Below are 16,040 nucleotides of genomic sequence, written 5' to 3'. Positions count from 1 at the left end.
ATGAACCTGAGGTGAGTGGAGCTCAAGGAATACACTGTATTCTTCTTCCAGTCATTATGGTATATTTTGATTGGCTTGTACATTACTCTTTGGCCTAGAGACAGGAAAAGTATCATCACTATTTGCTATTACAGGTTACGTCTTGTTGCGGAGAAGTCTAATGTTGAACTGTTATCTCACTTTTTGTTTTAAATTTGAAAGCAAAATTGCTTGTTACACTTCCTCTTAATGGTAGCCAAGCTACAAATTCCACTGTGTGTTTGGTAATATGTTGTACTTAAGGCGCCATTACTTCAAGAATTGGCCTATCTGTTAACATTTTCTTAAATTACACTACCTAATACAGCGGCTATTATAGAATGTTCAGAACATTTCATAATATGTACATGTTCCGATTAAATTCTACATTTTCTATGTTTGTGTGTGTGTGCGTGCGTTTTTTTAGTTGAATATTGTATTTGTGTTTGTACGCATGCTAGCTAAGTTCAGCCATCCTGCTACTGTTAACGGAAGCTCCACTTACGATAATGGATCCGTATGGCACGTTCGGATTTTTATTCTTTGCATTATTTTAAATGGATAATCACCCACTTGGCCATATCGCCTCTGTTCATATGACCGCATTCCCTTCAGAATTCTGACCAGAGAATTCTAAATAGATATCTGTATGGTCCAGATCGAAATAGAGAATGTCATGACAAATATATCGACTGCAAGACCTTCAATAGCGATAATATCGAAGATATAATGAAATGGATGCCGCGAAGCTTATCTGATTAGGTCCTACAGTATGAAGAGCTTTTTAATTTGAGAAATTAGAATTATAGCAACGTTGTACAGAGAAAGAAATGTGAGATGAGATTCGGAAAATACTCCATTAACTAGATATGTCTTTCATAATTTATTTAATTTACAGAGATATTCATTTTATTTTCAGGTTCAGTTCAAACACTGCAATGAAATTATGTGCTCTAGCGGTAAATTACAATAGAATTTGATGATTCATTCGGAAATGCGGACAAGTCAGCGACACTATATTAAAAATTCGAACGCATTATTTTCAGTAAGTGACCGCCTATCTTTATTGTCTACTTCCCGTTAATTAAACATTGAATCTTTCTTACCTGTGATACAAATGCTACGAATAATAAACCAGGTATTGACTATATGGAAGCAGAGTGTAACCAGCCAAAATTGAAATCATATTCAAAACTGCAGATATTTATAAGTACTCATATTATGTGTTTGCGACTTCCAGGAAGTTAATTTGTTTGAACTACTCTTGAAATGAGGTAAGGTTGGAATGCATTTTTTTTTCTAATGCTGCAATGCTCTCTATGATTTCCCTCTAAATAATAAGGGTTTGTTTTTTTGTTTTGGTTTGAATTTCATTCCAGATTCTTCTATTGTCTACTGACAGCAGTATGTATGATACAACGTGGCCGTAGATATAAAACTTAGCTCCATTGGAAGACAAAATCGATCTGGGTTCATTTTCCCCACTATTAACGTTTCCTGGCAACCAATTATATAAGAGAAGTGTAATATGTGAGGAATTACCATATGCGAAATTGTTAAAGTACACTCATGGAAAGCAAATATGACGGCCTTACCAATACAGTACAGCGTATACAAAAATTTTGCATTAAACTAACTTTATGATTCTGCTTATTGATTTCTCTCTTACGCCTCTAAACGGAATATAATCCTGTTGTGCCGTAGTCTGTTTCTAATTTAGATTGTGGTACAATTCTCGAATTTGACAGTGAATAATTTCCATGTCCCACAATGGTCCCCACTCATACTTGTCGAAAGGGCATTGCCAAGAACTTCTTGTCGAACTGTGTGGTAGCTCAATGGTATAATGTTTGAGTACTTGTTGGTACCAAACAAAATACTCCTAGTATTTGGGAATATTTCCTTTTTTGCAACAGTTCAATGGAACAAAAGTAGGCTATGATGGTTTTTCCACAGTTTCCCATCATACACAAGGAATTTCTAGCCATTGGGTATAGCCACCCGAAAAATATTATGTGCTCGCAACAGAGGCAACAATCCAGTGTTTATATTGTTTATTGTTAATCTAACACATTGTTGAAGATGCACTACAATATAATGCACAGTAATATCTTATATGGTGTAATGGCCGAAATATTAAAAAAATTGTGAACAGTTAACATTGCGTATTCATCATCACAGACGTTAATAACATGTAAAACAAACTTTTTTGCATTAAAATATGCATTTGCATATGAATCCTGGCCTTATTCCTCATAATGTAAAACACATGCTCTGTGTTGTGATCAGGTTGTGACATACGGACACATAGAGAGCAACCAGTAAAGTTAGAAATTGTCTTGTAACATCGCGTAATAAATTGCTCATTTAAGATGTGTCTTTGTTCTGCAGGATCGTAATTTTTCGGATCAGCATGTGACTGATATAAAGGAGGAATATGAGGACCAGAGCCAAGATCTCACATCTGAGATCAAATTTGAGGAAGATCCGGTGCCAATTTGGTTTCCTATGGCGAAACGCGAACCTGAGGTGAGTGGAGAACAAAGAATGCATGTTCTGATTCATCCAGATACATACAGCATACATTAAAGTATTGTATATTTTACTTCCTTTTTTCTGTCAGTGAAGTTCATTCAGTTTTATTATAGGTGGAAATGAAGAATGGGAAAGCAACAGGAGTTGATGAATTAGTGGAAAGAGGTTGAAAAACTCTGTTCTATAAGGGAAAGAATTACCCCATGAAATATCTGCCCCAAGAATAGTCATCTGTTAACTAAACTCCTACTGGCCTAATAGGACTTATATGCACTTCTGTGGCATATAGAATCCATGCACTTTTGTTAATGTAAATTGTGCTATCTTTGAGTTTTGTTTGCTCTGTGTTAGGAAGAGCAGAGAGACTTGGACACAGTGAATGAGGAGCCAAGGGTGGAAGGAACAGCAGAGGACAACGAGATTTTCACGGAATGGTGAGTGTGGTGTGCGAGTTTATGTAGAGAGTTCATTGCATTTGAAACTTCCTTTTCATTAATTGTTCCAAAAGCACCTTCAGAAGGGCTGTATCTCTGAACTAGGCCAACAGATAGCGTGCGTGTACGTGCAGGGATGCGCTTGGCGTGTGCATTTGTTTTCCAGTGTATAGACAAATTATTATCGTATTCCACTATGTAGGCCTAATAACCAGGGAAAGCTTTTTGCCTTCAATCAGTTTCCGAAACATGCTTACTGCTAGCTCAAACCTGGTGAGGTGTCTGCATTGTTGTGTAGTGCAGGGTGTCTAGATTTCGCTGTCGAACAGCTGTTATCACGGACCTTGGTGTAGTGTTTTGTCATAGTTATTGGTATTAATAATAGAACATTTCTGTTACATGTCCTTCTGTTTATTCTTCTCTATTACTTTAAAAAATTGATCAAAATATTTAAACCATATTAAATAGAGCAATATGGAAATGTATCAATGAAACGTGTATAAGTAATCGATTTACTTCATTCTCATATTTCGTGTGTTATTGTGGAATAAAAAATTGCCGACATTCAAAACTTCCAATCCATTGCTAGCAGTCAGTAATTTAATTCTTAAGTAATGGTGAATATCTTTGTGCAATGTAACGATGTACATTCACAGTTCATGCGTGTTGCACAGTTTTCATAATACACAGTTATATTCTCTATTTGAGGACGTTTTAATATTGTATGTATGTATTTATTCACACTGCAGTGGGTATATACCCGGTGGCAGTGGTAACTAATTACGCTCAATAATGACAATAATAAACTTATTAATTAAAAGTACAATTAATAATAATACTAATAATTAATACTAATAATAATAATAATAATAATAATAATAATAATAATAATAACAACAACAACAACATGAAACGATCACTTAAAATAACATTTGAAATATTCTAATTTGTATCTTAAAACTAACATCGAACTAAAACCCACGAGTATATGTTCATATCTGCACAAGTACCTTTCAACATTACACTCATTTCGCTGTCAACTCACTCACTGCACTGGAACTACGACACATTTCACTGATTCTATCCTGATTTCACTAACACTTCAAAAACATTCCACTGTTCAAATACTATGCACTGCCACTATAAACTATAAAGCTTCACTGACAGGAACACGTTTCACTTACACAGCACACTTGACTGACACGACATACTTCTTCACTGATACAACACACTTCACTGACACAACATAATTCTTCACTGATACAACACTTCAATAACAATTATCATTTACACCCTTTAAATACTGTGTATAATTACTGTCTATTAGTAAGGTCCTTAAACCTATTTTTAAATACATTTTTGGTTGTTGGTAAAGCCTTTAGTAAGTCTGCAGGTAAAGCATTCCAGTCCCTGATAGTACGATTGAGAAAAGAAAACTTTCCAGTGTCCGTCCTCTGCCTTCTTTCCCTCAATTTATATGAGTGGTCGTTCCTTGATTGAAAAAGAGTGAAAAACAAAAATTAAGTGGGGCCAGGTTCTTAAAAAAGGATAGCAGCGAGTTGAAAGAGAAGGAAAGAAAAGAAATTTGCAAAACTACCAAACATTACTTCATATTTTCACTATGGCTCTCAAAAATAGCAACATACTTTGTAGAACCGACGTCCATAACATTCGAAACTATCCTAAACTAATGTTTCGCCAATACAGTCTAGTGAAGGAATTATCGAAGAGCAGGACAATATAAAATCGAAATGTCAAAACGAAGAGACAACGATATAAAAAGGCACATTCACAGTGATTTTAGCTCCTGGTAGGCCAGTCGGTGAAAACATGCCTCACTTTTCAAATTCCGGGTTCATTGAATGCAAGACTGCAAATGTGCGTGTTAATGAGCACGAAAACTCATCTCAACATAGAACTGCCATAATTCCACTTACATCTAGAGCGAGTCCACACCTCTGACGTAACGGTTAGCACATCTGGGCGAGAAACCAGGTGACCTGGGCTCGATTCCCGGTTGGAGCAAGTTATCTGTTTATCTGTGTTTTTTTTATTATTATTATCCCTTAACTCAATATGAGCAAGTGCTGGATAACATTCGGATTCATTATCACTTTCATCTCATTCAGACGCTAAATGACCTAAGATGTTGATAAAGTGTCATAAAATAACTTACAAAAAATTCTAGAGCGAAAATTGTAGAAACGGTGGAGAGAAAATTGCTTAAATGTTTTCAGTCACGTAAAAACATTAGCGGAATATTCTTCAAAGAATTGTCGCCCAATTTAAGCACTTTCACTGCGTGCGTCTGATGAAAAATTTCATTCAGCATATATTTTGGTAACTTCATACATTCTTTGGAAATAATTTCGGAGTTTGATGGTTTTTAGCTACACATATTGTACTGCATGGCAACAGTGGAAAAATTAACCTAATTTGAAAGTGAGAAAATGATCTATATACTAACAGTCTTACTAATAAAAATTCTATATACAGATGTTTAACTGTCTTATACTTATACAATGAGTAGCTCGTTTATACGTCGTGTGTAAATTTCTTACTAATAATCACTACATACGTCGTGTATAACAGTATAACTGTTACATAGCTACGTCATACTTTCGTCATTACTTCGTTACGAAAAGTAATAGAATATCTGAGGTTCTCTATTGCATCCGGTAGAGTGCTCTACTGTGGAGTGTGAAATATCTATAGTACAACTGGCTCTAATCGATTACCACACTATATTTTGGTCAAAGAGTACAAGGTACAGCAATATTATTCTTCTTATTCTGTGCTCTTTGGTGTGTTCTTCTGTGGTTACAAGGCATCCATCATCATAAAATGACAGTCGATACGAACAGCTGTTAGAGGGGCGGCCATTTTTTCTCTATATACAACGCTTAAACAAGGGGTTTCGTGTATATAACTACTGCAAAGCAATTCCCATTGTATAGTTACAGGCTGTTTATACATCCATCGCTTATGCATGGTTTATTAGTAATGTTTTCTGTCTCAACTCTGCGTAAGTCTAGTATAAAAACTATTCACGGTTTATTAGTAAGACTGTAACGCTTTATATAGCATAACAATAAACCGCAACAGAAGGTATACACCACTGAAATCCAAAAATTGGGAAGCAATCGCACAAACTAGCACATTCATGTCCAGAAACAATAAAGGAAAGGTAAATGATTTTTCATTGTAGGATACTCTTCTATAAATGATAATACTTATAATATATATACAATTGTTTTATTAGAGAATGTAACTCTACCATGAAAACATAATTTTAGTTGCTTTTACGAACATGAAAACATTAATTCCTTACGTTTAATTATATATAGAATAATACAGAGTTTTTAAAACATTGTGTCCAAAGTAACCCTAACTGGCAGGCGACTTTAAACAGATATCTCAATAGAAAGGCCAACCAACTAAGAGTTGGCAAACATGGTATTTTCCACAAGACATTTGTTGTGTAGATCAAGACTAGAATGTTGAGACAATTTCGATATTTCCGACATAACTCATAATTTATTTATAGCATTGTATCTCTAATGGTAACGTTCCTTCTGATGAAATAGGGTCGTTCAGGTTTGAAGTTCATTACTTTAATGTATATTTGTTGGGACTATTCTATTGACTGATAGTATATTTTCGTCAGGATTGCAGCTACCATAGAGAGGTCTGTATCATTAGAATTCGACGGTATTGCCCAGAAAGAGAACGAGACTGTGTGCGAGATTCCCAAGAATTCAGATTCCTCAGGAAAACATACCCGATCTCATGAAGATAAGAAGCAAATGCAATTCGAAATGTCTACAGAGTGTCTCCCCAAGCCGACAAAATCGACGACGCATTTACGTGGGAGTGTAGTCAAGAATGCTTACAAATGCGATATTTGTGGCAGAAGTTTTTCGAAGTCTTCTAGTGTAAAAAGGCATGAACTCCTGCACACAGGAGACGAACCTCTCAGATGTGATGTTTGTGGTAAGTGTTTTTCGCAGTCGAGTAGTCTGAGAAGACATGAAGCCCGGCACACAAGCGAGAAACCTTTCAAATGTGATGTTTGTGGTAAGTGCTTCTGGGTGTTGTTTGATCTAAGACGTCATGAACGCCTGCACACATGTGAGAAACCTTTCAAATGTGATGTTTGCGGTAAGTTTTTTTCGCAGTCGAGTAATCTAACAAGCCATCAACGCGTTCACACAGGCGAGAAACCTTTCAAATGTGATCTTTGTGGGAAGTATTTTTCGGTGGCACTTAATGTTAGAAGGCACAAACTTGTGCACAAGGGTGAGAAACCTTTCAAATGTGAAGTTTGTGGTAAGTATTTCTCACAGGCGAGTAGTCTTGGAAGGCATCAGCAGCTTCACACAGGTGAGAAACCTTTCAAATGTGATGTTTGTGGTAAGCGTTTCTCTGTGGTGAGTAGCCTTAGAAGGCATAAACTCTTGCACATTGATGAGAAACCTTTCAAATGTGAAGTTTGTGGTAAGGGTTTCTCGGTATCGAGTAATCTTAGACGGCATAAATTCGTGCACATTAGTTCGAAACCTTCCAATGTCATGCGAGAAACGTTTCAAATACGGCGAATGTTTTGTTTCCCAAAATCTATTTTCCCGAAAAGACATGAGCACCCGGACACAGGTGAGAAACCTCTGAAATGCTGAGTATGTGGTAATCGAGCTCAGATACCAGATACCTAAAAAGCCTGGAATCCTGCATTCGAATGACGTAAGAGGTCATGAATTCGTTTATAGTGGTGAGAAACCTTTGAAATCCGGTATTTCTTGAAATCTACCCTAAAGAGGCGACGCATGCATGCACAGAGGCGGAAAAACCGTCGAACGAGATGTGCTTTTTTTCATTCGAGTGTCCTGAAAAACAAACTCCTGCACACAGACGAGGAACCTCTCAAATGTATTATTATTGTCTTTCTCTGCAATGAGTAACGTGAAAAGCCTTCAACACCTGTACACAATCGCGATATATTTCTAATGCGATTACTATCGGAAGTGTTTTTGGATGTGAGTTATACAGGGACATCATTTTATTTTTACTTGCATTTTTATTGTACCTGCATTTCTGAATGTACTTCACTCTCACCCCTTCACTAATGTCCTTGCTCCCGTCGGACACACAAACTTACGGCTGCTGTAGCATTCGAAGTCTTCAAGCAGTGAAGTAAACACTGCAGTGTATAGTGTGTTTCATAAATATGATTGCGTTTTCTATAGAAGAAAGAACCTATATTAATAATATCGTACTAAAAAATTATATTCAAGAAACGATAAATTCAATTTCAGAGAATATGCTTCAAAATGTTTTTAATAATATGCGTACTGAATTGAAGCCTGCATTGTAATGAACGGCAAACATTTTCAGCAACTTGTTTAAAAATTCAGATTAGCTTTTTTTGAACTCAGGTGGCTAGAAGCAAAGGAATGCTAGTGGCATTTGTAATAACATGAGTTAAGTGCATCGAGTGTAAGCAAAAGTATCTAAAATTTTAGTGGCAAAGGGATATTTTAATCGCATCACACATTAAAATTTAAATAAAAATTTCACCGATTTTACGAAAGCTTAAATATTTAAACCCCATTTTCTCAAAAGTAACTTAAGTGCACTTACAGCCCTTTACTTATGACCCCCTCAATTTAAATGCACTCTCTATATTGTATGATAACATCAATAATTAATATGCTAGATAAAGTAGGCATTACATAACGAACATAGCCGCCTGAAAAGTTGAGTTTTTGAAAAAAAAAATGTTACTACTCTACTGTATTTTGATAAATTCCGTAAAAGTGACGATCAAACTGAAAATCGTAATATCGTATTTCCCTACAACATAAATGGATAAACTACTTTTCTCTCCTCCTATACCTAGTAAAATAATTTGTTTACATATTGCACTAGTAACATCAAACTCCTGTAATGGAAGGGGGAAACAGTGTTTCCGAGAATAGCCAGGTTAATGTTAAAAATGTTGGTAAAAATAAAGTGATGTCCCTGTATAACAAAGCATCAAAAACTCCACACAGGCGAGAAGACTTCTAAATGTAACTGCTGTCTATCTTTGTTTCTCGTATGCAGGTTAGAATGGATGAAAACACGATAAATTACAGTATCGTCAGTTATTTGTGAGAAATTGCGGAATACACGATTTTTGTAGCCATATTGTTTTATCATTCGTTTGTTTTCTAAATCAACGATCATTTTTGTGAATTTGAAGCCAAAGCAGTTCAGAGAGATGAACATCAGTGCTGAACTGTGACTGGATTATAGTTATTTAATAGTATAAATTACTAGAAATGAAGCTTTCGTGAACTCAGCATTATTCTGCCATATTTGAAATAATGACTCGGGTAATTCATCATATATCGCAAGCCCTTTCCTTTCCAGCTCACTAAACGCTGCAGAAGGAAATATTGTTCAAATTCACTTTCTTCTTGAAAACAGCACTCCTTGTCCAATATTCAAAATCGTCGATGCTTGTGAAAATCATTTCTACGGATTTATCCTTCGTTATTCTGAGCTTTCGATATCTGAAGTTCATTTGTTGCAAGAGTGTCTTGAGAAGGAGTTTTAAAGTTATAGAACTGACATGAAATAGATACTTCCAACATTAGGAAGGTCAGTTTTTTGTTAATTATTACTTTTATTGTGAAACCAGATATTTTTGGTCATCTTCATCAGTAACTGTGAGGTAGAAGGATAAGAACAATACCATCCTATCTTTTTTATACAGGGACATCATTTTATTTTTACTTCAATTTTTATTGTACCTGAGTTTTTGAATGTACTTCACTCCAACCCCTTCTACTAGTAAACTTCCAATCGTCCTCCACACAGAACCAAGGCCGAGTATGCAGTCAAAGTGCCTTACGGTGATACTGAACAGTACTGAGTTAGTGAGTATAGTACGTTCCATAAATATATTCGCGTTTTTCAGTGACGAAAGCGTTTTCAATATTGAATCATATTTTCGTACAGGTACTGTTGTCCCTTTGCCTAGGTCTCAACCCGATTTTCCCACCTACTTCTGCTCGCCTCTCTGTAAAGGCTAATGGCTGAGCTGTCTTAGCTCTTTTCTGAAAACTAATTTCTCTTAGAAATTGGGCGTCTGCGTAATATTATACAACTGTTTAAAATTAACTTAAACAAAAGGACCTCCTTCCTTTCTACGACCCTCCGACGTAGCTACTTGGATGGAAAGTAGATAGCATATCTAAGTAATTTTATCTTTTCGGGTCGGGCAGAAGTGAAGATTAAATTTACAGTACGTCAGGTAACCTTTTATATATTAAGTACAGAATTATTTTCACATGAGTTACTAGTACGAAGGACGAAACTGGTATTGGAATTAGGCATAATAGACTATAGTGCGATAATATGCACAAAAGAATTGAAGCCTGTATCGAAATGAACGGCCACCATTTAAAAAATGTGTTTAAATATCCATATTATGATTATTTTTCAATTTAACTTCATTCTCTAAATTTTACGCTAATGTGCTGTAGACAGTATACTGTAATATACACTGCATTATGAATATGACCGAATGGATTGCTCAGTTCATGAGTAAAACTGCTTATTGTTAATACTATACTGTATTTTGATTAAACAAAAACCTAATGAAAATGATCAAACTCAAAATCGCGATAATTCCTAGTTTACGTAAATGGATGAACTACTTTTCTTCCCTCCTATACCTAGTAAAGTGATCTGTTTGTATTTTACACCAGTATCATCGAACTCCAGTCGTGGAAAGAGGTAGCAAAGGTATAGCCAGGTTAATATTAGAAATGTTAGTAAAAATAAAATGATGTCTCTGTATAATGAATAAAACCGCCTGAAGAGTTGAGTTTGTGAAAAAAAAAATGTTACTACTCTACTGTATTTTGATAAAATACCGTAAAAGTAATGATCAAACTGAAAATTCCTGTAACATAAATGGATACACTACTTTTCTCTCCTTCTCTAGCTAGTAAAATGATTTGTTTACATATTGCACTAGTAATACCAAACTCCTGTAATGGAAGGGGGTAACAGTGTTTCCGAGTATAGCCAGGTTAATGTTAAAAATGTTGGTAAAAATAAAGTGATGTCCCTGTAGATCTTGATTAGTTATTTTTAATGTCACTAACGATTTGGTAAATTTCTTATATGAAAAATATCCTGTATTAAATGAAATCATTATGGTATTGTGTCTTAGTTACTAGCAATTGTTACTTGAAATCTGAACGAAATTAATATTTTTTGTATTTTTTCATTGAACCACGCTTCTTTTCCCCGACAGACTTCATTAAACCTTTTCCTTTCTTTGCCTTTTTTTATTTTATTCCTTATGTACACTGTCATTGATGTTGCAACAAAATCACGATACCGGTACATAATAGTGAATAGGATTCTGTAAATACTACAAACATTCGCTGGCATTAAACCTGAAAGCATTGCTTCCTAATAGCACTTAATTATATCTGAAAACAGTGATGTTCCTATCCATGTCTTTTGATACGATTTGGAAATATTTCCAACTCCCGTGTTACTTGGCCCGTTGCGTATTTAAATATCAGTTGTTTCGTATGCTTCCACTGACTCATAAAATGGTTAATCTATATCTATACTAATAATAAATCTGTAGCCGAAATTTTTCTGGTAATTTTCGATTTTCCAAAAATAATTGGTCCTAGCATATATAATTAACAACCCTGAAACCGAAAATCGCTTTTTTTGAAATTTTTGTTTGTATGTCTGTCTGTACGTTTGTTACCTTTTCACACGATAATGGCTGAACGGATTTCGATGCAAATTGGAACGTAAATTAAGTTCGTTGTAACTTAGACTTTAGGCTATATGGCATTCAAAATACTTTATTTAAAACGGGGGTTATAAGGGGGCATGAATTAAATAAATTGTAATAACTCGCTTATTATTGATTTTTGTGAAAAATGTTATATAACAAAAGTTTCTTTAAAAATGATTTCCGATTAGTTTTATTCTTGACAAAATTTTGATAGGACTGATATTTAATGAGATAAATGAGTTTTAAAATTAAAATAACGCCATCTAAGATGGTGCAATGAATTAAGAACAAATGACTTCGTCTATAAGGGGCCTCGGACATCAGCAATCGAAAGCTATTAAACATAGCCTACAGAGAATGTTTCTGTGTTTGTATGAAGGAATATCAGAAGCTAAATTAACCGATTTGTATAATTAATTATTATTTCACCATTTGAAAGTGTAGTTTCTCTAGATGGACATAATGCTATAATGTTATTACAGTAACTTCTGATATAATATAATGTAATATAATATAATATAATATAATATGTAATATTATATAATATAATTTAAGTTATTTGAAGGGTTCAGAACCATAGTGGTCCAAACGCCATTTACTGAATACGTAGAAAAGAATGGTTAAAATTAAGTTATTACCAGGGAAAGGATTTATATGTAAATACATATTTACTTATAAAGCTAATATAATTTATATTTTGCATTATCTTTATGTTTCACAATGTGTAGGGTTGAAAAATCCTACTTTTATTTTCCATATTTTTCCATATTTTAGAGTTTAGTACATATTTTCGTTAATTTCCATATATTTTCCATATTTCATATAAAACAGTCCATATTATATTAGGTTTAACAATAAAACAAAACAAAATTCCATTAACTTTTAAAAATACATTTCAACAATAGAGATTTAAACACATGTTCAGTAATCCCTTTAACATCAGAGTTATTTGAAAATTAGCAGTCCTATCAACAATGGGAAAGTAAGTTACAAAACTGTATTAATTTAATTTAAAATTTTTAACAGACTTCAGTTGTGCAGCTCAACAGTTAAATGCCAGTCAGAGTACACATAGGTTCAGTTTTGTAAATCATACTATAAAGACGGTAAATATGCCAAAAGTACGTCATTCAGTCAATTTAAAATCAAAACTAACAAGTTACATTTCAGAATTTAAAGAAGATGGTTTATCAACTGACAATAAAATATTATTTTGTAATTTGTGTCAGTGTGCAGTATCATCTACACAAAAGTTCCTGGTGCAACAACACATTACAACTAGTAAACATCAGGCCAACAAACAACTAAATTCCAAGCAGAGACAATTGTTTTTAACACAACCAACAACATCGAATGTAAGATCTGAGTTTAACATCGACCTGTGCCGTTCTCTCATCTCTGCTGATATTCCTCTCTACAAACTAAAGAATAAGGTCTTCAGGGAATTCCTTGAAAAATATACTCAACATACAATCCCGGATGAGTCAACACTTAGGAAGACGTATGCTCCATCCATCTACGATGAGATAATACAGAAGATAAGAGATGAAATTAAAGATAGTTCAATTTGGGTTTCCATTGATGAGACTCCCGACAAAGAAGGTAGACTTGTTGGTAATGTAGTTATCGGTTTGTTAAGTGAACAATATTCTGAACGAATTCTTTTACATTGTGATGTTCTAGAAAAGTGCAATAACAAAACTATAGTTAAACTGTTCAACGAAGCTATGGGTATCCTGTGGCCAAAGGGTATTATGTACGATAATGTGTTATTCTTTATTAGCGATGCTGCCCCTTATATGGTCAAAGCTGGACAAGCATTATCTGTTGTATATCCTAAATTGACTCATTTTACTTGTGTGGCGCATGCATTTCATCGTGTGGCAGAAGTGGTCAGAGACAATTTCCCTAAAGTAGATTTGTTGATTTCATCAGTGAAAAAAGTATTTCTCAAAGCTCCCAGTAGAGTTAACGTGTTGAAAGAAATGTACCCTGAAATTCCATTGCCACCAAAGCCAATTTTAACTAGATGGGGTACATGGCTAGAAGCAGTTGAATATTATGCCGAACATATAGACTCTATTAACAATGTTCTCCTTGCATTGGACTCTGAAGATGCAGTCTCAATTGATACTGCGAAAACAGTTACCTGTGACATAAGTGTGAAGAATGACTTAGCTCACATTCAGCATACATTTTCATGCATCATAAAAACGCTCAAAAGTCTCCAAAATAGGCACCTTTCACTATCTGAAAGTTTTGAAATTATAAATAGTACTGTGGAACAACTGAATCGTGGTAGAGGTAAAGTTGCAGATGCAGTAAGAGCTAAGGTGGACACTGTACTTTCAAAAAACCCTGGATATGAAGAACTACAAAAGGTTGTTGCTGTGATGAGTGGTGAATCAACAGTGAAGATTAACTTGGACTTATCCCCAGCAGACATTGTGAAATTGAATTATGTACCAGTTACTTCTTGTGACGTCGAACGCTCTTTTAGTCAGTATAAATCTATCCTCATAGACAATAGAAGAAGATTCACTTTTCAGCACTTGAAAGAAATGTTTGTAACCTATTGTTATGGTAACAGACAATAAAAATTGTGTTTTGTTGAAACTACATTGGAAGATAAGGTACGTCCATTATATTTTTTGTTTAGTTTGATTAAAATGTACCAATATTTAACGTACATAGTCATTTTTTTATAATTTTAAGTCCATATTTAATTCCATATTTTGGTAAAAATCCATATTTAATTCCATATTTTGGTAAAAATAACTACATATATATTTACATATTTCATATATTTTTAGTCCATATAAATCCGTTCCCTGGTTATTACCATAATTCAATGCAAACATATAGCAAGTAAAATAATGTATAGACATTAAATCTAACTGATGTCAGTGTTCATTAAACTATGGTTGCATGTAATAACAATTAAGAAACATGTTAAAGGAATTGTCATTGCAACAAATGAGTGCTCTCTGGGCCGAAATGATCTCATTTTAATTATTTAAACACAATTTAAATTAAGTAACATATTAAACGATTTATCCTTCTATCAAACACGAATTTTCCCTGGATCAAATGTCCTATTTTAATTATGTAATTACTTTATAATTATTTCTAACGGGTGCAGCGGAGTGCACGGGTACTGCTAGTTATTAATAAATGTTTATATATTTTTATATCTTTATTATTAATTGTTTTCGTATTATCAATTACTTGAAGTTTTGAAAGAACGAAATATTACAACTTTATTTCTTGTATAATCCTGCATCATTTTTTTCTTTGTGTAAAATAGATGGGCGGACTTTATTTTTGACGTCGCGAACGTTTTTGTAAATATATACGGTAGTTATGTTTGATTAATTTAATATAGTCGCCATTTTCTTAGGAAATTTTATGACAACCTCAGGCTTTTTTCTGTCATGCATGTTGTTTTTTTTTATATTATGTTGTGATATACGATGTATGGAAGTTTTCTTGATAAAGTAATACTTTCGGACTTAATGGACCTAGCTCCCTAAAATAATGCAAATGTGTGTAGGTCTATTATATCTTCTGATTTCCATAACATTTCTCACAAAAATGGCAACTGTAATACATTAATCCAGTATGTTCGCATTACCTTACAAAAACAGCAATAACGTCCTGGTCGTTACATCGATTCTTTAAAAGTAACTAACATTCATTACCATGTGTGGATCTCACTATTCCCATAAGAACTCTTTGATGCCAGTCATTAAGACGCCGTAACGAATCTTCATACAAGCCAGTCCTTTTATAACGTGTTTGAGATATAGACAGGAGCTGAGGGCTACAAATTACAATTAACTCCTAATTTTTACGTAATAAACTCTTTGCTACCACATAAATCAGTAAAAACTGAGTGGTGTTAAGATAAATTCGAACACCTCACAAGCACACCTCCGTTTCATTTTTTATTTCTAGTGGGCAGTGGTTAAGTTATACTCTCTTCATACCAATACACTATTAATGAATCTCTCTTATTTAAAACCCATACCAGAGTCTACTATATACAGTCGCGAAGCTTGAGGTGATTTTTTGCAAATCTCGCGATAAAGCGCTCCAAGGTGTTAGCAACTAGAAACAATAGACTGTTAACTGTCGACTTTGGATTTAGAGTCGACTGTGTCGTATTTCCATCGAGTGCTAGGTCGTTGCGTATTTCGCATTGATGCTCGTGAAGAAAAATCGTAACATCTATTTCT

General features: G+C 34.3%; 1 protein-coding gene across 1 annotated transcript; it reads left to right on the top strand.

The window, feature by feature from the left end:
• On the top strand, positions 1-11,254 carry LOC138692105 (zinc finger protein 235-like). The gene is made up of 5 exons (XM_069815055.1): positions 1-11; positions 938-1,063; positions 2,410-2,547; positions 2,905-2,987; positions 6,655-11,254. The coding sequence occupies exons 2-5, from the start codon at positions 998-1,000 to the stop codon at positions 7,661-7,663; spliced, it is 1,296 nt and encodes a 431-aa protein (XP_069671156.1). The 5' UTR covers positions 1-11; positions 938-997; the 3' UTR covers positions 7,664-11,254.
• The last annotated feature ends 4,786 nt before the right edge of the window (positions 11,255-16,040 follow it).

This window comes from Periplaneta americana, chromosome 16 (genome assembly GCF_040183065.1).
Source record: "Periplaneta americana isolate PAMFEO1 chromosome 16, P.americana_PAMFEO1_priV1, whole genome shotgun sequence".
Lineage (NCBI taxonomy): Eukaryota > Metazoa > Arthropoda > Insecta > Blattodea > Blattidae > Periplaneta > Periplaneta americana.
The sequence above is the reverse complement of the archived record's forward strand: the minus strand, read 5'-3'. Positions and strand labels throughout refer to the sequence as shown.

Coding starts and splice junctions, on each gene's coding strand:
- LOC138692105 (XM_069815055.1), top strand. CDS start 998: ATGATTCATTCGGAAATGCGGACAAGTCAGCGACACTATATTAAAAAT. Junction 1,064..2,409: donor ATTCGAACGCATTATTTTCA/GTAAGTGACCGC, acceptor TTTGTTCTGCAG/GATCGTAATTTTTCGGATCA. Junction 2,548..2,904: donor TGGCGAAACGCGAACCTGAG/GTGAGTGGAGAA, acceptor GCTCTGTGTTAG/GAAGAGCAGAGAGACTTGGA.